At 37.6% G+C, this 22,938-nt stretch overlaps 1 protein-coding gene across 4 annotated transcripts in view; it reads left to right on the top strand.

Annotated features, from left to right (window-relative positions):
- ESYT2 (extended synaptotagmin 2) overlaps positions 1 to 17,945 on the top strand; it is an 80,268-nt gene extending 62,323 nt beyond the window's left edge. For 3 of the 4 annotated variants that reach the window (XM_058019738.1, XM_058019747.1, XM_058019767.1), the window contains 10 exons: positions 4,298 to 4,360; positions 6,268 to 6,342; positions 6,961 to 7,047; positions 7,798 to 7,947; positions 8,963 to 9,351; positions 11,474 to 11,572; positions 12,100 to 12,231; positions 13,563 to 13,668; positions 14,576 to 14,625; positions 14,801 to 17,945. In XM_058019738.1, coding sequence (XP_057875721.1) covers positions 4,298 to 4,360; positions 6,268 to 6,342; positions 6,961 to 7,047; positions 7,798 to 7,947; positions 8,963 to 9,351; positions 11,474 to 11,572; positions 12,100 to 12,231; positions 13,563 to 13,668; positions 14,576 to 14,625; positions 14,801 to 14,846 — 1,197 coding nt within the window. In that variant the 3' untranslated portion in view covers positions 14,847 to 17,945. The remainder of the gene's footprint in view (positions 1 to 4,297; positions 4,361 to 6,267; positions 6,343 to 6,960; positions 7,048 to 7,797; positions 7,948 to 8,962; positions 9,352 to 11,473; positions 11,573 to 12,099; positions 12,232 to 13,562; positions 13,669 to 14,575; positions 14,626 to 14,800) is intronic. The other variant, XM_058019757.1, reaches the window with a different exon arrangement.
- Positions 17,946 to 22,938: the final 4,993 nt, after the last annotated feature.

Genomic DNA, 22,938 nt, shown 5'->3' with positions numbered 1-22,938 from the left:
GTTTGGTATAAAAGCTCTTTACATTTAACTTAAATTGCTGATTCATTGAGAAATAAAATGAATACTGTACTAGCACACTACGTGCTTGTTAATTGTTGGCTTTTATTGCAAAGAAATTAAAATAATTAAATTGCAACCAATAGTTTCTTCAAAAGGTGACACACTCAATGTTTGTAAGAACTTGTAACCTCTCCACACTGGTTCAAGTTGTTTTAAAAATGGGTGCAGTTCTTTGTGCTTCCCAGACTATAAATTCCCTTGTAAATTCTATCTCACTCCATGATGCTCCTTGTTTTGCAAATTCCCAAGCTCCTTTTCTTTTTTGGAAATTAGTCTGTAGTTGGGAGAATCCAGGCTAGGGTGAACTAACAAGTAATACTTTTTTCTTGAATTTAATGTTACAAAACTATTAAAAACTGATGAGCCTCTGAGTATCTTACACTTACATCTGGAAGTACAACCTTGGTATCTTCAAAAAGACTGAGAATCTGCTCAGAATAAGTATCTTTTTTGCCAGACAGAGGTGGGTTTGTCTTTGGAGATTGTGCAGATAAATTTTAACTGGCTGGCCACATCATAATCCTTGATTTTAAAACACCTTTCCAAACCCCAGCAAAAGCCTGTTCATTTCTCTGTAGAAGTTAATTTTAAAGTTTCTAAAAAGTTATAACCATTCTATAATCTTGTTTAAAATAAAGGAATGAGAAAGGCAATTTATAACCTACAGTTCCATCATCTTAACATCCAAAAATGTTAAGGAGTTTCTATTTCTTTTAGTTACACCTATACCAGATATATCTTAAAAGTAATTATCATTAAAAAAAAAAAAAAGCTGGATTAAGAATGTAGCCCTGATGTTTTTTGTGGATCTTAGGATCTTTGTGGTAAGACAGGTTGTCTGTATAGAGCATTTATTTAGAAATCAGACAAAACTTTCCAAATCCCTGAGCCGATTTGTGAGGCAGAGTGGAACAGCAAAGAAAGCTGGGTCTGGATTCCCTGCTGCAGCACTGGGAGCTGCCTGGCTCTGCAGTGTCCTGGGGGCTGCTCTTGCTGCAGAGGAGGAGGAGGTGGCTGAAGGCCAGGGGACAGGACAGGTCTGAAATAGCCCAGGGATACAACCAGCTCCAGCAGCCCTAGGACTGCGCTTGTTCCCAGGACATCCTTAAACATTGGCGGTTATAAAACATTCCCACTGCAAGCCCAGTCTCTAACGTGGAACATGAGTTACTGGGGAAGTGTTGAAAAGGGAGCTCACTTCCTATGGGGAGAGGAAAATTCTGAGTGATCTCTGTTCCTTTCTAGATAGTTTAATCACTGCTGCAAATCTAGGTTTGTGACACCAAGACAGTCACCCATGTAAATCTGTTTAGCTGAAGTTAAGGTATAAGAATTGTGTTAGTTTAATTTCCAGAAGTAACATGAGTTTTATGATAATCAATAGTTTATAACAGTTTTGGTGTCTGTGTAATTTATAAATTATCCATATTTTAAATGAGCTCTTACAGGTAGTGGCTGTCTTCTGGTTATCCAGTGAGGATGCACACAGAGATAGCCCAAGCAACACTTAGTGAGTCTAAAGAAGTAATGAGTCATTCTCCAAATCATATTGAATCAGAGCTGGCTGAAAAACAAACCACTTTGTTGCTTGTATAATTTATGGATTTGTTATGAGGATTCACTGCAAATGTCACTGGCTGTTAGAGAATTCCACAGTGTCATTATCAGTGTATTTCTTGGATAACCCATCCTCTTTTCCTGTTACTGCAGAGACACTCAGAACCATACCAAGACTATTTTGTCACCCAAAGCAAGACCTTCCCTTTTTATATTGAGTATCCCCTTTCCTCCTCTGAGTCTCCTTCCTCCCAGCCTTTCAGCCACCATCTTCATGGACCTGCAGCTTCTTCCCTTGAAACCTGAGGCCTGGCTTAAAGATATTTGCCCCAGCTGATGTCCCTGTTGGCCTATCCTTGCTATGATTCCAGAGGAATTGAGATATGCTCAATATCCAGGAGTCAATGGTTGCCTGCCCTTATCTATGATCACATAGGTTTGGTTTTGACTTCTAAAATTCCTTGAAATAATAAGATAGGAAGGGAAATATTTGTATTGAATATGCAGGTGCAAATGGGAAGGAAAAATAGTCCAGTAAGTTGAGTTGCAGTTTAAGATTCAAAATATTTTTGGTGAATTGTAGATGCCATCTGAAATAATGAGGTTCTCTATAGGGGACAATCATTGCATCCTTATAAATATGGGACAGAAATAGAAAGAAAGATTTGAAAAGAGATCTTTCTACAGAAAGAGATTTGTAGTCATGCTGTGTCATGTTGTTATGAAAGAAAACACTGTGCTCTGTGTAGAAAAGAGGATTGCAGCCTGTGAGAAGCATGGCCTAATCCTTTTCTTATCTTAGCCATTACTAATGGCCTACTCTTTTTGTTTCCTTAGCCATTACCAGGGCCCTGATCTTGGCTGTAGCAATTTAAGGTCTGGAGCACAGCACTGATGATGGCAGAGACAGTGACCATGGCTGGCAGAGAAAGGGACTTCAGCCCATGGAAATAAATAATGGAAGCACAGAAGGGTTTGGGTTGGAAGGGACCCTGAAGATCATCTCCTTCCAACCCCTGTGCCATGGGCAGGGACACCTTGCACTAGATCAGGTTCCTCAAAAGCCCCATTCAACCTGGCCTTGAACATTTCCAGGGATGGGGAATCCACAATTGCTGCAAACAAAGCGACACTTTTATCTTTGTCAGAAAACAGGGAACAGTGCTTCAACTCCAGCAAAGAAATGTATGTGTTGAGCATTTAAAAATTTCTTAATGAAAACCAGTTAAGCATTAGTTCCAATGAGGAATAATAAGTTTAAATTAGTTTCAGCTAGGGATAGTGTGCAGTCTCCATCTTTGAAGTTCTCTAAGTACAATACTAAGTTCCTAATGTATCAGATAAATCACTGTGGAAAATTCCATTATTTTATTTTAAGAAATATAATGTCCAAGAAAAATACCCCAAAAAGTAGTCAAACCTTATTTCTGGTTTCTCAAGTTTAAAAGTTGGACTTGATAAGTTCCTTGCTTGTAGATTGCTTTCAACTCAAAATATTCTGTGATTTTGTCCTGGATATTGTATGTTCATTCTGAAATATAAATTTTCAAGCAGGATGCCAGGAATCTTTGTAATATTTTGGCCAACTGGAGTATGTGACATCCCAAAAGAAACTGCAAAATAATATTTCTGCATAAAGGTTAAATCTCTTCAAATTTTAGTCACTTAGATTTTCATTTCAGAAAGGCATTTCTTTTGGCAAAGCATTGATACCAGTTCCTGTTCATAAACCAGAATGTTTTAAAAGGCCACTGTGCAATTTTTTATTGCCACAATCTACAGCTTCTAAAAAAGAATTATTCCTTGAAACAAAAATGTGTCTCTAAAGAAAAAGCCAGCCATAAGTACATAACTTGAAGTCTGTTTTATTTCCAAATCTTATTTTCTGAAATTATTTCTTATAAAGTGAATGCAATTTTTTCTAGACATTATTGCGTCACTTAAAGAACAATATATTAATCTTAAAATAAAATTCTAAAATTTCCATATTTAATGGAAAGCAGTGAGAGGTTTTGTCCTGCTTAGCCAGTTTAAATTCCTATTTTTAGTGTATTTACATGTCTTCATTCAACTGAGTAAAGTAGCAGACCTTCATTCTAGTTAGCATGCAGTGTTTGCATCACTTTTCTGAAGAGGCTTAAAGAAATTTGACTTTTATCATTATATAAATCCCTATCAATTAGGTGTTGTAATTTCTCCCACAAAAGGACTCTTTTGCATAATTACTTGACTTATCATCAGAGAAGCTTCTGAGTTGTGAAAATATGCTCAAACAAATTCTAAAAGGATCATTAAGAAGGCAGTTCATAGGGCATCAGGCATTAAATAAAAATATTTTGTGAATTATCTCTATTAAGGTAAAAAAATGAGCAGAGAAATAGAAGCAAAGGTAAATTGGGTATATTACTTTTAAAGCAGAATAAAATATCCAGAGGAGAAGAGGAAAAAAAATTGTCCGATTTTTTTTTTTGTTGTTGTTGTGGTGGTGGTCCTTCATTATTTTGTTTTGTTTGAAAGATGTTGTGGTTTTTTGTTGTTTTGTTTTTTTTTTTTTTTTTAGGTTGATTCTTTTCCCCCCTGCTTTGTCCTATGTTGTCGTCATAATTAATTAACCTAGTGAAATTGCTTCATTGCATGTCTTATTAACCCTTCCTATGTTCATTCTCTCCTGACTTAAAAGAATAATCCATTAGAATTTAACCCTGATGGCTTGAAGAAGGCTGCTGTTCAGAAAGCCCTGAAGGTAACATTAATATAGTTGTCCATTTAAGGTCACAAAAGTAATTGGAAATGCACGAATGCCTGCAACACTCTGCTTCCAACACTGGATGGGATTTCTATTGCCAGATACAAATTTAGTGTCATTCTGTTTCACTTGAATTTGATTTCAAGAGGCCAGTGTCAGGATGTTGTTAAAATTCTGTGGTCTGCGGTAATTTGAACTCTAGATCAGATTAGTGGAGTGCAGGCTGCTCAGGAAGAGTGGGGAAAAGTGCTGGGAACTGATTTGTGGTAGTAACTAAAGAATGAAGCTGACATGAAAGCTAAGACATCTTCCACATACTGAGTGATACCTTATCACTCAGCTCTGAAGGATTGCTTTGGAATAATCTTGTTCCTGCTAGATATTTTTAGTAGGTTTTACATTTTTATATGGCTGCTAAAGAAATTTAGGCCAGCTTTTTGGTAGGCAAACTTGGAAAGGGCTAATGTTCAGCTGGAAGAACTTGAACAAGGGACAGACTTTAATAGGCTGTCAACAACAAGTCTGTCAGTACCTGGTCTAAGAGGTGCATTCTATGTGTGTGCATATTGCTACCTGCTTAATTTGATTTAAAATTATTCCTATTTACATATCAGCATGAGTGACAGGGTCTTTTATGAACTCCTGTACTTTCATCATTTTATGAAGAAAGTTTCAAGCATCATTTTGTGGACAAAGAAAAAAATGAAGATAATGTCACCTACTATTTTAAAACACCATCAGTTGCAGTGTAATATGGCTTTGTCTCTGTTCTGTAAATCTTTGTATTCAGCTTTATTAGAGAACTAAATATTTTTTTCTTAGAAATCATAAAAAAAGAAAGGCAGCATTCATCCAAGAAAGGAGTGCTTTCTTAACAGCTTCATTTCTAAAGGAAAGTATGTGACATTAAAGTTGAGAATTATTAGTGGAAGTATGATGTCCAAAATGTAAGTTCAGATAAAAAAATCTAAGTGATGCACTTTCTTAATTTAAAAATATAAAATTTTTAATCACTTGGTTGTAATTGTGACCTTACATGCATTAAGAAGATTTTAACTAACTTTCTATTGATATATCTGATTTTTCTACAGGGTAGAACTCAAAGTAACCATGTATCCTACATTTTCTAGGCTTTTTAAACTGCATTAACACCCGCTTGAGATGATTAACTTTCATGTCTAAATTTTCTTTCTGAATTGAATTTTTGTTAGATTAAATTGAAATTCATGAAAGAAACATACAGTTGGAATGTTCCTTTGTATATATGATTTGTTTCTAAACTGCTGTTTGTTTTCACAGTTTGATGTAATGCTATACAGCTGGTGAGCAAGGCTCAGATATGGCAGATGGTTGATTCTCTAATAAAGAGTATTTGGTAAACTGTAGAAATATCCCTCACATACATTATAGTGCATATTCTTTTCCCCCAAACTGAAAAGTAGGGAACATCAGTGTTGGATACCACATCCAGTTTAATAGTTCTACAGCACTGTATATAAAGTTCCTGAGTTTGTGCTTTCTTCATATCTTCCATCTGCATGCAATATTCATTTTGCAGTTTTAACTATGCTTCATTAGCTTTGGGGATTGCGATGCTCATTAAAAGATAAGAATTTGCATCTTACCAGTTTCATTTAAAGAAAATGGAAATGAGTCTAAAACTCCTGCTTATTAGTAGCATTTTGCTTCAGCATATTCAGGTAGTTGGATGCCTTCATGTTGATGTGCTCACCAGCTACTCGCCCGTCTGCCATTCCAGCCAGCTGAGTAAAACACTGAGAATAATAGAGAAGCATGTAGTAGAATGCATATGATTTGTATTTTTAAGATGCAAACATTTAAGCTTCAGAGGGGAGAGGTTTTGCTTTATTCTGAAGGCAAAGTTTTTGCTTTTTCTTTACCAGTCAGGAAAGAAAATGAACAGCAATCCCAACCCACTTGTTTTGCTGTCAGTCGGACACAAGGCACAGGAGAGTAAGGTGAGTTCCTACTCTAGGCTTGGCTCTGCCTCCACATCTTTGGTGGGTCTGTGAGCTTGGCATTTGGCTACCAAACCATGGAGCATATACACACACTAAGGTGCCACCAGAACTGAAATTGGCAATAAGCAGCCAAGGATTACAACCTGTGACCTAAAACCACTTTATCAACCAAACCATGGCACAAAGGGCCACATCCAGTATTTCTTAAACACCTCCAGGGATGGTGGCTCCACCACCTTCCTGGGCAGCACATTCCAGTGCCCAGTCACTATTTCTGTGAAGAATTTTTTTCTAATGTCTGGCCTAAACTTGCGCTGGTGCAGTTGCAGACTGTGTCCTCTTGTCCTGTTGGTGGTTTCCTGGGAGAAGAGGCTGAGTGGCTACAGCCTCCCTTCAGGCAGATTCCTGTCAGGGAGTTACAGAGAGCAATAAAGTTTCCCCTGAGCCTCCTCCAGACTCAACAACCCCAGCTCCCCCAGCTGTTCCTCATCAGACCTTGCTTCTCTGCATACACCAAATAAAATGCCAAAATGAAAAATGTGCTCATCTCTTGACACCACCTCCATTAGACAAACTGTCTGATAATTTGTGTACTTCCTTTTTTCTTAACTTCAGATTAGATACAAGACCAATGAACCAGTATGGGAGGAAAACTTTACTTTTTTTGTACACAATCCCAAAAGACAAGATCTTGAAGTTGAGGTATGTGTCTCACTCTCTTTAGAAACCTTTCTTTTCTAGGATGTTGCAGCAGTAAAAGTCACACATTAAAGGCTGTTATGAAATTAGGCTAAATACAATGTGAACATTGTTAAAATAATACTTAAAGTATTTTTTTGACCAGGCAATGAAATGTTTATTTCCATTTACTACTAAAAGGAAGAAAGATTATAACTATGTTATTCATGTGAGAAAGGCTCTCACATGAATAACATAGTTAATGGCTGTCTTTTCTAATTAAAAAGAAATCCAAAATTAAATTTGATATACCAGTTTGGAAGTAGGAATCTTTCCCCTCTCACACCAATGAAATATTCACTTAATCCAAATGTATCCCTTTACACTGTTGACATGTCCTTTACATAGTTCTAAGAGACTGAAGTGTAAATGAGTAAAGACTGTCTTAGTCACTCTTCCTTTAAAAGCTATGGGAATTAATTTTCACACAGACAGTTTGGAAACACTGTAGTTATTCTGTTCATAGGTCTGGTAGATGTAGATATGGTTGTTACTTTTGCTGTAGGAGGAAAGGTTGAAGAAATGAGGCATTGAGTATATTTGTCTTTTTCTCCTTCAATGTAATATCATCTTAAAATCAGGGAAACTTGGTTTAAGAACAAACTACTTTCAATATGGTTTGTATTTTTTGTTTTTAAATAAAAATGTATTTTCTGTCTTTGAATTCTTACAAAGCAGATGATACAAAGTGACTTAATTTCTGTGTCTCTTCAGGTGAGGGATGAACAGCACCAGTGTTCCTTGGGGAACTTCAAGCTGCCTCTAAGCCAGTTGCTAGAGAGTGAAGATTTAACTATGCATCAGCGATTCCAGCTGAGCAACTCTGGTCCCAACAGCACTATAAACATGAAGATTGCACTCAGGGTACTCTAAAACCTTTCCCATTGTAAATATCTGAAAGCATATTTGGGCTGTGGTGACACCACTCCTGTGGTGACTCCTAGCAGCTTTTGAAGAAGCCAGCACATTTCCTTTGATGTCACCTGCAAATTGTCCTTGGGTGTGCAGTGCATCAGTACACAGAGATAGCCTCTAATTTAAATATATTCTGTTTGAAAACTGTAAAATGCTCAAAATGAAGCAACAGTCACCTGCATTAATTAAAAACAACGTCTCTTGTGGTTTAAGGTTTGGAAATCATGTTTGGAATCTGAATTCCTTCAAATCTCTTTTGAACCCAGTGGGCTACAGATCAGTGAAAAAGCCTCTATCTAGAAATGGAACTGAGGTTTTGATGGTTTTAAAAAGTGAAGTGTATAAGGAAAGGAAGTACCTGCATAGTACTGGAAAAATTCAAACCAGCCTTCAGACATGTTGGAGTTTTGAAAACAAAACTTGCAACCTGAAAGTTGGTTTGTCTTTTTTCTCCATCTAAATTACTTGTTTAATGAGGTACTATATCTCTTTACAAACAGTCACACTTCTGTTATTTTTCTTTCTAAAGCACTTTGTTGCTTATGTGTCATTAATAAATTAAAGCTATGTATAAAAGAGAAAGTAAGAACAATCAATGAGAAAAAAATTGTGATGTAAAATTAAATTTCAAAACAGTAGAAGAAAAAATTACAGAATATCTTTCCAGATGGCTGGAACTGGAAAGTAAATAGCATTTACACCAGAAGTGGGTAGAATATGGGAAGAGAATAATGAGGAGAATAATTCTTAATAAACAGAGAATTTCACAGTTGTGAAATGAAGTTACCATGAAGAAGGTGGAGATGTGCTTTGTCATGTAAAGTATTTCATAGTGTAGAGTTAGCAATTGTAAATGGTTTTGGTCCCGCTTTAGTGTCCTAACTTTACAACCTGTCACCAACCATTATTCTTGTCATTTGTATACTGCAAAATAGCAACACAATATGTATTTTCCTGTATCCAGGTCCTTTCTCTTGAAAAGCCGACAAGATCTCCAGATCATCAACACTCAGCCCAAGTTAAAAGGCCATCTGTTTCCAAAGATGCAAGAAAATCATCTTTTAAGCCTCAGGTTCCTGTCTCACCAACATCTGACCCAAACAAGCCCGCTCCAGCATCCCCAGTGACTGACAGTGATAAAAAGACTGACGCGGCTGATAAGAGTCAGCCTGCCAACGCCAGCCCGCAGTGGCCGACGGATCTGAGCCGCAGCTCCTCCAGCCTGCAGGCCTCCAACTTCTCGTGCTCCCCCAGCCACCTGTCGGCGAAGGAGCCCACGCCCAGCATCGCCTCCGACATCTCGCTGCCCATCGCCACGCAGGAGCTGCGCCAGCGCCTGCGCCAGCTCGAGAAGTACGGGGGGCTCGGGGCGTCTGCAGCGCTTCCCAGCCCGTGCACAGAGGGCCACCAGAGCAGCAATTCACATTTCAGAAATGCTCCTTACTGCTCAGTCATTGGGATTTTCTGCTTCTTCCTGGTGGCTCAGACAGACGCTGCAATTAGAAGTTTTTTACCATTGTGATCGTCTGCTAGATAATCTAAGTCCCACTTCTTCTCATAGCTGCACTTTGTAGTTTCATGGCAGTAGTTGCCTCTTTCACCACTGAATCCTATTAGCATTAATTAAGCCAATTAAGCTGGAAATGGTTGGTCTTTTAAAATAACTCAGAGGGATATTAGGCTATAAAGAATGTTAAATGGGTAGTCAGTTACTATGCAGTCACTGAAGATTGGTGCAGACATGCTTTCTTAAATTCTTGATTTTTTTTTACATGCCTTTACTTACCAAGTACAGCCATCCTGCTCTGAATAGGAGACTAGAAACTATTCATTCCCTATTCATCGAGCTTCTCTGTGAATCCTAGTAGAAAGATTTTATTTTTTATTTGCAAGGCATTGAACCAATTCATCTTCTCTGTCAGAGGTCATAGAATCAACTGAGTTACAGAGGTTGGACAGAATCTCTGGTTGATCATCCCTCTGCTCTGGTTGGACAGAATCTCTGGTTGATCATCCCTCTGCTCTAAACAGATTCCTCTTCAAAGTTAGATTAGGTTTCTTGGGCCTTGTCCAAACAACTTTTGGTTATCTCCAAGGATTGAGATGCCATAACTTGTTCAGCAACTCCAGTGCTTAACCACTCCACTTTTGAAATGTTCTTCCTTATTTCTATTGGACTTTATCTTGCTGCAGCTTGACTATGGTCTCTTGTTATTTTACTGTGTACAGCCATGAGGATTCTGACTTGGTCTTCTCTAAAATGCCTACTTTAAGCAGTGGAAGGGCTGCAGCTGAGTCTGTTGTTGGCTGTCTCTACAATTTGTATAAATACACCACCTGCTTATGTGTTCCAGACCCCCATTTATCTTCATAGTCACATGCTAACTTGTCTTGACTTTGTCAATCTCTCTCCTGGTCCAAAACTGGGTTAGAGTTTGTTAATTGTGATAAAGATTGAAATACCACTCCTCATGTAATGCACAAATGCCATACTTTATCATTTGGTAAGAGTGGTAAAGCTACAGGTAATGAGGTCCTTTATTGCATGATTTAGGCACTTTGAGTATTTTTTTTTAATTTCAACTAAGAAAATACTGAAATTAAATCTTTATTCTATTTTTTTAAGTGAATGACTTGGGAATTTTAATGGATCAATCACTTTGTAGTAGATATTCACAAAATAGGCACTCTTCTCCCTTGAAGATAAGATATCCTTCAGGTGGCTGAGAAGTGACAAATATGGCACACACAGTCCTGTGTGATATGGAAAATACTTACAGAAAGCTCACACAAACTAAAATGAGCATTTCATGGAGATGAGGGAACTGCATATGCTGACCATTCTGTAAAACACAAGTTCTTAAACATGGTGCTTGCTTTTTAGTTAAACATGACCTATAAGTTTTTCTAATCTTCTTTTCATAGAAGATTCATATGAATATAGAAGATTCATATGAACTATAGAAAAGTAAAATGGTTGTATTTATATTGAGCTTTTACAACAGGAATTGTGGATTTAAATGATCACTGTTTTAATCCCAAGAATATCTACATTTCTATGATAAGAGAATTCAGAAAATAATGGGCTGATCTAATTGGCTTCTGGCCTTAGGTAAGAGTGGCCCATGCCTGAGGTTTTCATTGCAGTTAGCACTATTATTCTTTCCAATTTCCTAGATGCTGCTTTGATATTTATTTTAGGGCAGGCAAATTCTTTACTTGTAATGAAGAAAGTCCCATATTCCTAATGACAGGAATACCTGGCCTATTTTGGAGAGCAGAGTTGTTGGCCAAGGAACTGTAGCACAAGAATCTGATGAGGATGTGCTCACAGACTTACATGGGTTCTCTTCTTTCCCATTGGTCTAGAGAAGTTAAATGGATAATACCTGATTTCTGGGAAAACTGCTCAGTTAAGTCTTATTTCTAATGTGCATTTTAAAAACTAAGCATAATGTTCTCTTTTTTCCTGCAGTGGAACAACTCTGGGGCAGTCTCCATTAGGACAGATTCAGCTAACAATTCGTCACAGTTCACAAAGAAACAAACTGATTGTGGTGGTGCATTCCTGCAGGTGAGCATACCATACACTATTTCATATCTGGGCATATTTCTCTATAAAGTTTGTCCTATTCTGACTTACTCTTAAGTGGGTTGGTTAATCATTCTTCTTTTTGAAATAAAATATGCATAAATACAAAAATATTCAGAGCTGTGCTCAGAATCAGGAAAAACTTTGTGGAAGATTTTGCTCTGATTTTATATTTGTCTATTATGCCTCTGTCAGATTTTAAATGAAAATGACATTTAGATTTTTATCAGCAGTATCTGAAAGCTGTTTCTAAGAGACTGATTATTTTACAGAATGACCAAAACACATGATCTCTAAAAAGCCATATCCAAACTTCAAATTAGAATTTAGGAAACATTGCATTCCCACCTCTACTCTCTGCTTAGGTCATTTGGTGTTGTACAAGTCACTCCATTTTGTGCAGGGGAAGTGCTTCATGTTCTAAATTAAGTGATGGTAATGTAGACATTTATATTCAGCAATGTTTTGTTGATTTTCTAAGTGCTTTTCCTTGGTTTTCACTTCCCCAGAAATCTGATAGCGTTTTCTGAAGAAGGATCCGACCCCTATGTGCGAATGTATTTATTGCCTGATAAGAGACGATCAGGAAGAAGAAAAACACATGTATCAAAGAAGACATTAAACCCAGTGTTTGATCAAATGTAAGTTCTAAACTATGTGTAGTAGTTTTGTATCATGTAATTACAAAGCTGTCAAATCAAGATTTCTGTGCTTACTGAAGGGTGAGCTGTTGAAGTTCCTGGTTGGCAGCATTAGACTTGATCATACCTTTCTCTTCTGCTGTAAGAGCTCTTCTATCCTTTTCTATTCCCTGTTATCACTACAGCCCTTCTTGCTGTTAGCAGCCACTTCTGTCTTTGCTGCCTTCCTACACCAGTTCCATGGCCCTGTGCTGTAGCTCAGCTGCAGGATTCGCTCTCCTGGCAGGTGGTGAGAACACGAGTGCCTTTGGCTGGCCAGGGCTGCTGCTCTCCCTTCCTGCCAGAAAGCCTGGCTGGCTGAGTGCCTGGCTGATGCTGCCAGCCTGTGCATGCTCACATTGCTCAGTCACTCTGTGGCACTTCTCAGCATCCAGGGAGGCAGGAAATTTCCTTGTAGGTTATATCCTGGCCCATATGTTGGTAGTTGTAACAGCTTGTGCAATATTATATTGCATAAAAATCCTTATCCTTGCACTCATCTTTTTGAAAGTAGTTTCCCTCACATGTCTGCCCCTTATTCTCCCACTCTTTGGTTTTCAATAAAGACCTTTCTCTACTGACAGCAAATGAATTCAGGGAAAACGCCACTTCAGTCCATTCTGTCAAATCTGTAAATCATTAGTTAGAGACTCCAGCAGATTTTCTTGGTAGTGCAGCTCTCTCCTGTTCATTCCAGGTAATTGATTTATTTTACCATGCCTTTCCAAGGAAAGTGTATTGCAAAGCAATAAAGCTATTTAAGAACTGCAGTGACAAATTGATGTGGGTTGTGGTATAACCTTGTCCTGACTTTGTCTAAGTTGCAGCTCTAGCAAAGAGCTATCTTTGATACTTTTCTTTAGCCAGACAAGAAAGAAAAGGAGCTCTGGTTATCAAGTACCAAGGATCAGTAAGACTGACCAGTCTTTTCCTTTTGGAAAATGCTAATACTGAGCTGTCAGTACAGCAGGATTCCACATTCTCTTTTCTCTAGTCAGCGAGAAAAGTTTCTCTTCACCTTTGCCTCCTTTTGTCTTGTTCATGGGTTTGTTTTGTTTTACCAGTGGTCTCTAGATGCCAAAGGTAAAAGAAGTCTCAAACATTTGATGTTGATATTGATCACAGTTTTCAAGAAAAAATTTAAGCAAAACACAGGAATTTTTTTAAATTTGTCTCAGACCTCACTTTTTAATTTGGGGAGGAAGATGGTTTGGTTTTGATTTGAGTGGCTGTTTAGCTGAACTCGGACCTCTGGTACAGAATTCCCTCTAATACATCTCTTTGCCTGTCAGGTTTGATTTCAGTGTTTCCCTGCCTGAAGTACAGAGAAGAACACTAGATGTAGCAGTGAAGAACAGTGGTGGATTCCTGTCCAAAGATAAAGGGCTGCTTGGCAAAGTAAGTTAACAATAAGCAAATTCTGTTAATCCAGCTTATTACATAAAACAAAAATCCTCTTGACATATGAGTTAGTGTTGATTGAAGCCTGATTCAGGAATGAAGCTTTCAAAAATTACAGGTGCCTGAGATGTCAGGCTTCAGTAAGGGAAGGAACAATCTGCAGAGCCAGACTTAGAAAGATGAGGCAGTAGTCTCTTCTAGGGAGTAGTAAGTTCACAGTAACAAAAGAAATGTGCTTGTCAGACTTACTAATCGTGCTGTCAGAGAAAGGAAAGAACCAGTAGAAACCAGGCAATATTTCAGAAAATGTTCAGACAAAACTGGAAAGACAAGTACTTAGGGAAATACAGAAGTAATTAAATCCCCAGTTTGTAAAATCCATGAGAAGGAGCTGCTACTGGAGACATTCCCAAAGCCAACACCAGCTGCTGTGTTTGTGACTTCAGTGTTCTATAGGCACACGTTAAATCACCCGATTGCTACACACGTGATTTGGGGCATGAAAATGGAATAGTAAATTCCTACACCCTTTCAAATTGCCATATTTGAGCTCTGTGAAGAGGATGAGAGATACAGAATCATGGTCTGTTCATGGTGAGCAGTGTCCTCAATTTTCCTGTTCATCTGGAAGGCTGTTAGTTAGGAACACATCTGCTGATTGCCACTGCAATGCTGTGCTGTGCTCTGGGACTGCACCACTGAAGGGTGAGGATTTTAAGGTCAAAAACAGCAACTTGAAACTTTAGGCAGATAGCAGAGAGCTGTGATGACAAGGATATAAAATACATCACGTACCAATGGCATTGCTTAACTGTAGTTGACAGGATTGTCAGGTTTTTATCTGTAATAGAATTAGAATGAAAGGCACACACAGTGCACTGATTGGTAATTTAAATTTCCACAGTTATTGATACCTCTGGCATCTGAAGAACTTGCTAAAGGCTGGACCCAGTGGTAAGTATAACATTTCCTTTATTAATAGTAATACTACATGCTAATGTTAATACCACTGTTAATGTTATATAGTAGTTAATGTTAATAGTAGTTAATGGTAATTACTTTGTTAATAATAGTTTTAATAGTACATGCTAAATGTAAAAAACCAATCCTTTGGTTTTTTCTTTTTCAGGTATGATTTGACAGAAGATGGTACAAGGCCACAGGGTGCAAGTTAGGCCCATGGACACCAGGAATTCCTCATGCATAATTTTGCCAACCTTTATATATTTTTAACGCGTTGTTTTCAGAGATGTACCAATGTTATTTTTATAGCTTTACTGATTTAGTTCTTAGACACATCCCCAATAATTTTATAACACTTTGTCATTTTATGTAGACATAGCCATCCTCATTGTTAAACTTTGTATTTTATTTTGCTAAACAGTTTTATGTGTTACTGTAATGTGCAATAGTACAGTAAAGTAACCTTTTGTGTTTCAATTGATCTTTATGATGGCTGTACCTATTAGAAAGTGAAAAGAACATGTTCTGCTGTTTTCCTGCCTTGTTTTATATCTCACCAAGGTATACTGTACCATGTAAATATATACTATTTTTTTATAATTCTTTCATGCTGGTTTGAATTCAGAAGAAAATTAGATAAAGGATAAAGATATTTTCTTCTAAATGCATGTTAATTTCTTCAGATGAATCTCTTTTGTCTTTGCAGCACAATGGTCTTAATCATTTTGTGATACTCTGCAAAATGAAACTGCAGAAAAACATTTTTACTTTATTGTGTTTCTGGCCCAGTGGGGCTAGCTTAAAATGTATAAAACATTAACATTTTAATATTTATATATAAATGTATTATTGGGAAATCATGCTATAGAATATTATAAATAAAAATGAGAATTCTATAAATATTGTATAAATAGAGGATGAGGTCCACAAATAACAGTTTCTAAATCTGAGTTTTCATTTAATGGAGTAAACATAACAAACAGTACAGTTTTATTATACAGGTTCAGTTGGATTTCGTTATTTATTCCTGTATTCTGGAGTACTAGACATGTGATCTTTTGAAGGTATGAGGACATGGATTTTTCTGTATTATAAAGATGTCTAGCCACTTTAAACTGTCCCTACCACCATGTTTCACTGATTTATAAGTAGACAAATCAGCTTGCAGGTTAAGTTCATATAGTAGGCATATGTACAAGACATATGTTATTTTTATTACACAGTACCGTGCTAAAATAGTATGTTATGTGATACCTTCTGTAATCCTCAAATAAACACCAGTAGGTAAGAAAGTGGGGAACTGAGATAAAATTGACTGTCTTTGACAGTTGCTTCATTGCTGCTTAGTATGTTTGGTGCATGAACAAACTGCACATCAATGGTCCAGGCAGGTTTCTGAGCAATGCTGCTCTCCTGCAGCATTGCCCTGGGCAGGAGGCAGCAGTCAGCACACACTGATCCAGGCAGGCAGGGTCTGAAGGGAGACTATCAGCCCCAACAGCTGAGCTCATAACTCTAATTTTATGAATTATGGGACTTCTATTTTTGTGCTCAGAACTGATTTTTCTTTTTCTGGTAAGTTTTTTCAGACTGTTAGAAAAAAAGTGCATTAAGAATCTAAGAGAACAGCTTGGCTTTTGCAAAGCCAGTGTCCTCATCCTTGGAGAAGTATGCAATTAGACAAAGTATATTATTTAGCTAAGATTCTAGAATGATGTCTCAGCCAAGAAAGAATTTTAACGTGGAATGATAAACTCCTGAAATTAGCTTTATTGCAAGAAAACTGACAGAACCTTAACTCTAGATGTAGAATTTGTCTACATTACTAGATGTACCAAAGTGCCTACCATAGATGTAGCTTTTTGTCTTTTTCAAGTCTAAAAATTTAAGTTTGTCTAAATTCAATTTAACATGAACATTTGTTATGGTTATGTGTGACCTGCACCATACACCTCTATACAGTGATGGCCTTCCCATTGCCACATTTTATACACAACAATTTTATCTAACAACCTTACATTGTAAATTGTACTGTAACTGCTGTTACTAGGCTGGGCAATAGAGATTCTTTGTAAGAAAACATTTCCATTTGAAGGCTTCACTGTATATTGGAATGTATGAGTAGCTATATATTCACTCATCAATTAATAGAAAATATATTATGAAATACATATTTTCTTTGCTAGTTCTCCATTAAGATGTTAAAAATGGAAAGACAGAGAATTGTTCTTAATGCAATGAAAATGCAGAAACCAAATGCTAATCTGAATAAATGAGGTCTAAGAGTGGCAGTTCAACATAATTGCCTTTTGCCTTTGTTCAGTCTGAGGTGGAAGGATTTTTTCTCTACATTTTGGCCAGTGACTGCACAGTGTTTGATCTGCAGCCAAAAAATAGGGTGTTAAACTGATTCACTGTTCCAAGTCTTAAGTGAAGTCTGGGGACAGAAAACTGCACTTGAACAAAAAAAAATTCTGTCTTCTAAAGTTTGAAGGTGGAAAATAATGCTGTGTTCAGGCAAATGTGAAAGGATAGCACAAAGTGAGTAATTGAATAAAGAATATAGGGCAGGTTTTCAAAATAGCTCACTACCTAAAATTAGGGGTTGGTTCTTAGAGATACCATTTTCCATTTAGGAATCTGAAATGAAGAAACTGAACTGTCATTGCAATTCAGCAACTAGAATTCCCATAGTCTATAATCAGTTCTGGATGCCAGATCTTCAGAAACATTATCCTGAGTGAATTTGGATCAGACTGTGAGTGCCTAGATGAGATTGATTCTTTGGAAAGTGGATGCAACTTTTGTATTACCAAATTCCAGTTGTTCCATTTATATGGAAGTGGGAAGGACAGTTTTGCCTCTGGGCAAAAATTGCACCTCATTATCAAGTCATTTCTTCAATGTCAACTGATAGCTTTTCATGTAGTTCTTGTTATCCTGTGCCTTAAAATATGAACATATGAAGATGTTTAAGACATGGTTAAAAAATAAGCTTTGTTACCTGTATGTACCAACACATGTTCTGTACTATTGAAACTGTTTTTAGAATTACTCTGCTTCACTGACAAGAAAACCAGCTTTCTTAACTATAGCAGTGGTACAACTCAAACTCAAATCAGCATGCATATCACTCGGAGGTGGACTAAAAGAGTTTTAATTTTCTGTCTTGAATCCTTTATCAGAGCTGCAGCAAATGGTGAGAGTTAAAATGAGAACAAAGGGTAATCAATTTTGTACAGATTGCCTTTTTTGCTCATGTAATTCTACATTATGATGCATGTATTTATTCAATAAATGGTTCGTATGGAGGTTGGTGTGTTGCTTGCCTCTGCACACACACACACACACACACCCTCTCCTCTCTTGCATATCCCTGTTCTAATTGGTAATACAATGAACTGAATTTTCAGTCCTGTAGCCAGACTCCTGTGACCTAGGGAGCCTTGCTGTAAGGTCTGTAGGCAGATTTTTGGATCTTACCTGAGAGAAAGTGGCGTGAGAAGTGCAGGACACCTCATGGGGATTTCTGTGCTTGTTGATCTGGAACGGATTCACACATAAGAATTTAGTAGGTCCTTTGTTCAACTTCAATGTCTAAATATTATTTTTCTCTGAAACTGATCAATTGAACAAATTGTCATAATTCTAGCACTTGTTAATTGTCTTTAAATATGCTTTCAAAAGGACCTAGAACTGTATTTAATTGCCTTAGATTTAGAATCAGCAGATTTCTACCCATGGCATTCTTTCCTATTCTTTCATTAGCATGGTAAGGTTAATTGATGAAAAATATGATGATGTACTGCATAAATAAGAAAAAGGCTGTTATATCCTCTATCTGTTACAGAAAAAATGCCATAGAAATCATGCTCTTTGCATGAAAGATTAATTTATAATTCGTTATAATTCTATAATTACTTATGCTACCTCTTCCCATAAACAGCTATACTTTGTCTGAATTCATATTCAGTCAGTTTTCATCAGCCATAAGTAAAAGCTGCAAAACTTCATCAACCAGTCACTATCCCATTTAGAATGGGCCCCACCGGACAATCTTTAATATTACTAACTACAAAATTATGTTCCACTTTTATTTAGGGGTTTTTTTCCCTTAGAAGGGGATATGTCCATTTCTTACCAGAATAAAAATCATCTGCTAATCAATGGGAAGGGAGCTAAAGCCTAGGAAAAGCATGGCTGTCTCCACATGTCCCTCATGGCAAGGTGGTTCTGGATTGCAGACTCCCTGGCAATGCCAGTACTGATCAGGTGTCAGCATTTTCCTCACTTGGGTCAAGATCAAGCCTTCCATTCAGTCCTGCAAGACAGGTGGTACCTGGATCAGCACTGCCTGTGTATTCAGAGATCTCATTGGAGAGCAGAAATAACTGTGCAAGGCACTCCTGCAGATGGCTTTGGTATTAATTTGATGGGTTCACCCCAGCCCAGGATTCTTCTTAGTATTTGCTGTACTGTTTAAACTGGTTTGGCCTTTTAGTTCATCCAGCCCCCACCTAGGAGCAGTGTTTGCCAATAAAGTTACCAGTGTGGCTATTTTCAGTATTTTCTCAGCTAAGAGTTGAGTACAAAATTTGTTTCCTATGAAGTACTTCTTTTAATCAATTTAATTGTTTATATTCTTACCCTGACAAACTCTGAATGTTGGATGGTACCTTTGAAAGAACCAAAACTGCAGATTGTCCTGGACCCATTTGTAGCTGGCTGCTGAAGCAGTCAGATTATTTAATCCCAAATGGTGGCTTTATATATCCTAAAGTGTCCAACTGTTGTATGATTCCCTACTGATTTCTAAGGCAGTCAGGCTTTCAACAATTTTCTCCGGCACCTTCTGAAATATGAGAAATTTAAAAATCCACTTGTATTTCTTTCAGTGTTATGCAGTAAATTTAGCTGCCAGAGTAGACGGCAGCTCTGGAGGAAAGATCTCTAATCTGTATTCATGTGATAGAGGTGATACTCTCCGTTCTCACTGTCTGCAGGGAATATTGCTGCATGCCAGTCATCCAATGTGGAATCCAATTTGAGCAGGCTCCTGCATCTCAGTTTCCTCAGACACCACCAAAGTGAAGCCAACCTGTCTTTCATGTTAATCTTTGAGTCCTCAGTAGCTGTGAAATTTACAGCAAGGGAATTAAGGCCTAACAGTGATCATTCTTCCCTTTAAGATCCATGTAGGAACATGTCCAAGGACAGCCCAAAGCTAGGCAAGATTGCAGGCACTGGAAGGGCTGGTTCCAGCCCGGGGTGCTTTGTGGCCTGGAGACCCTTGGGCCATTCCTGCAGGGCTTGGTGACCTAACCCTCAGAGCTGGGCACCAAGCACCTCAGCCTCTGTGCAAGAAATGATAGAAGGAAGTTGTGATGTCCCTGCACCCAGCTGTGTCCTGTGAATACTAAGGACCTAATTGATGATCAATTTTATTTATTAATTATTTAAGCAAAGTAGCTCTTTTCTGCAGGATGTTGCACTAGATGACCTGGTGAGGTCCCTTCCAACCTCAATTCTATGGCTCTCAAGTCTATTTTTTTAAACACTAAGGTAAGCTCAGTAATTTGGAGCTCTGTGTACTCCTGGCCTGTGCTGTAGGTCTTCCTGGGCATTCTTCTTCCTGAGCCCAAGCTCTCAGGGATGGGCGTGCAGCTACCCCAGCTGGGCAGAAACAAGGGGTCACACAGCTGGGAGCTGCAAGCTCTGCTGAGTCAGGATGCAAAAACTTGATAGGAATTAAAAATACATTCAACTGTGCATAGAACTTGAGTTGTAATATAGATAATGCTAGCAAAATGGTAATTGTAGGTACTGAATGAAGGTCAGTAATTTTACTCAATAACTGGGACAAGATCCTCAAATGCAAAAAAGGTGCATTCATTTAACAGAGGTTGTTTCCAGCATGAAATTTCAAACAAGTTTTTTTGTTCTTTTATTCTAGTTGAATTTGCAGGCCAGTGTGTTATTCTACAAACACTGAGAGCCTGACAACTAGAGCTTACTAAGCATGTCACAATGATTAATAATTTAATACAGAATATTTTGCAAGACAGTTTCATGCAGACTTCTCATGGGAGAAATGCTTCAACTGATAGGCTGAAATCCCTGATGTATTTTGCATGATTGTTGTTGCTGTCTCTTGGGTTAAGTTGAAGTTACTGTGTTGCAATGTTTTCCACCTACAATTTATAGGAAAGTTTATCTAGTTTTGCATGAATCATGAAATTTTCTGAGCTCAGGTAACTATGACAGCCACTGAATGGGAGCTCTGTGGGAACTTTCAGCTCAGAGTTCCACTGGATACATTTGATAAATTGTCAACAGCATCCAAACAAAGGACTTGGATTGTCTCCAGAGCTGTCATTTATCCAGGTGATGACAATGAAATAAAGGTAAAAATGGTTTAATGGAAATGGATGTTCATGACTCATGAGTGGTACTGGTAGCAATGTTGGTTCTTTGTTTTATTTGTTAAATCATTAATTAATTTCCATGTAAAATAAGTTGGAATCAAAAGTTGAAAATACTAAGATTAGCTTTTTGACAAGTTTCAATCTTAGTTTTAGGCAACCTTGTTCTATGCCATATTTTTTATTCAATATGCCTTTTCAACTTCAGATTATTTGAGACATAAAAATGCTTAATTTAAAACTTTTTTTTTTGCTTATCTTGTTTTTCACATTGCGACATTAAAGTTCTTCCATGTACAGTCATTAGTGCCCAGTGTTTACTCCTGAAGGTACTGTCATATTCCACTAGATGGTAGTGCAGTCCCTATTCTCAGAACCCTTTTTTGCTGCTTGCACTTTCTTGTACAACAAGGAAGTGGTTTGGATGAGAGGCATGTTTGGGAGTGCAGCCTTAAGTCACCTTGGCTTAAAAGCAGTGAACAACAGGTATGATCCTCACCGTGCTCTGCTCTCCCCCTTTCCTCTGAGGCACCAAAGATCCTAAAAGAATTGAGTTTCATAATGGGGGATTCAATTTGCCAAAATGGTTTTGTAGAGGTATTTAGTCATGAGGCACAGGGAAATTTTAAAAAATGATGTGAGGAAACATGAAACTTCTGGAAGATTAAGGTTCTCAGTTCATCAGAAATTCTACATGCTTCTGTCAGCAATTCACTGTAGGTGTTTCATGCCTTAGATACCAAATTAGATTTGATTCTAGAACTCCCTTGAGTTGCTGACACAACTTTAATGAGATTAAGAGCAAAAAGTTGAAATTAATCAGAAGCAGGCAGAAGTGAAATTACAGTTCAGGACATGGAAAATGGCCAGCATATTTGAAACATCCCTGTGCTTTAAGTATTTATTGTTGATTCAAGTATATGGCTAGAAACTCAGGATAGCTAACAATTAAATCCATCATGGAACAGTATAATCAACATGGGGGTAAAGGGAAGACAGATAAAATTCTACTAGAAAAAATAAGAATCACTTTTCCTTTGTTTAAGGACATGGTAAGAAAGTTTGCTAAAACACAGGTCTTGTGACGATAAAACTGTTCGATGGCCAGAACAGGAATAAATTACAAATATGTCTAAACTTAGTGGAAATGGAAGCCCTCATGGGTGCCTGGCTCCACATTTCCCCCCAGGCTGACACCACACCACTGTCAATTCTGCAGGAAGGCAGCAGGACATGCAGCCTGTAAAAAAACCCAGTGGGCTTTGGTCAGGTGCCTGCTCTGGATCAAGGACAGGGGGAACAGCCCTGCTGACAAAGCCAACACAGATGTGAGAGACAAGTGAATGTTGGTAATGCCCAAGCAATGTAAAGCAGTTTGCTGTGTGTTTGTGTGTTTATATATGCATAAACTAATATGGATGAGCAAATCATGTCCATTCTGATATTTGTACTGCATTTTCATGTTTTGTGCTAGACAGATGGAACAGAGATGGTGTCATATCTAAGTGATGCATGTCTATCACAATGAAACCTCAAGAGCACTTGTAAAATTAATAATAACAGTGATTTTGTACCTTAGAAGCAATTTTTCTCTTAAAGACTAAAATAGAATGAGAGCTGCAAGGAGACAGGACACTTATAAGAGCAGTAAATCTCTATCAGAATGTAATTTAACAGGGTTAAAGTAATACAGACATAGCATTTGTAACTGCAGTGTTTTATATCTGAAACAAATTATCTGACAAACTAGTATTATAAATTTACTCAATGATACATAGTATTCTGAATGAGGACAATGACTTTATACTAGAAAATGTTTGCTGCAATTGTAATGAAAAATTCCACTCCCTTTTGTTTTTTTTTACAGTGGGATGGATTCAGC

Source organism: Melospiza georgiana, chromosome 1 (genome assembly GCF_028018845.1).
Source record: "Melospiza georgiana isolate bMelGeo1 chromosome 1, bMelGeo1.pri, whole genome shotgun sequence".
Classification (NCBI taxonomy): Eukaryota; Metazoa; Chordata; class Aves; order Passeriformes; family Passerellidae; genus Melospiza; species Melospiza georgiana.
This window is presented reverse-complemented; position numbering and strand designations above follow the sequence as displayed.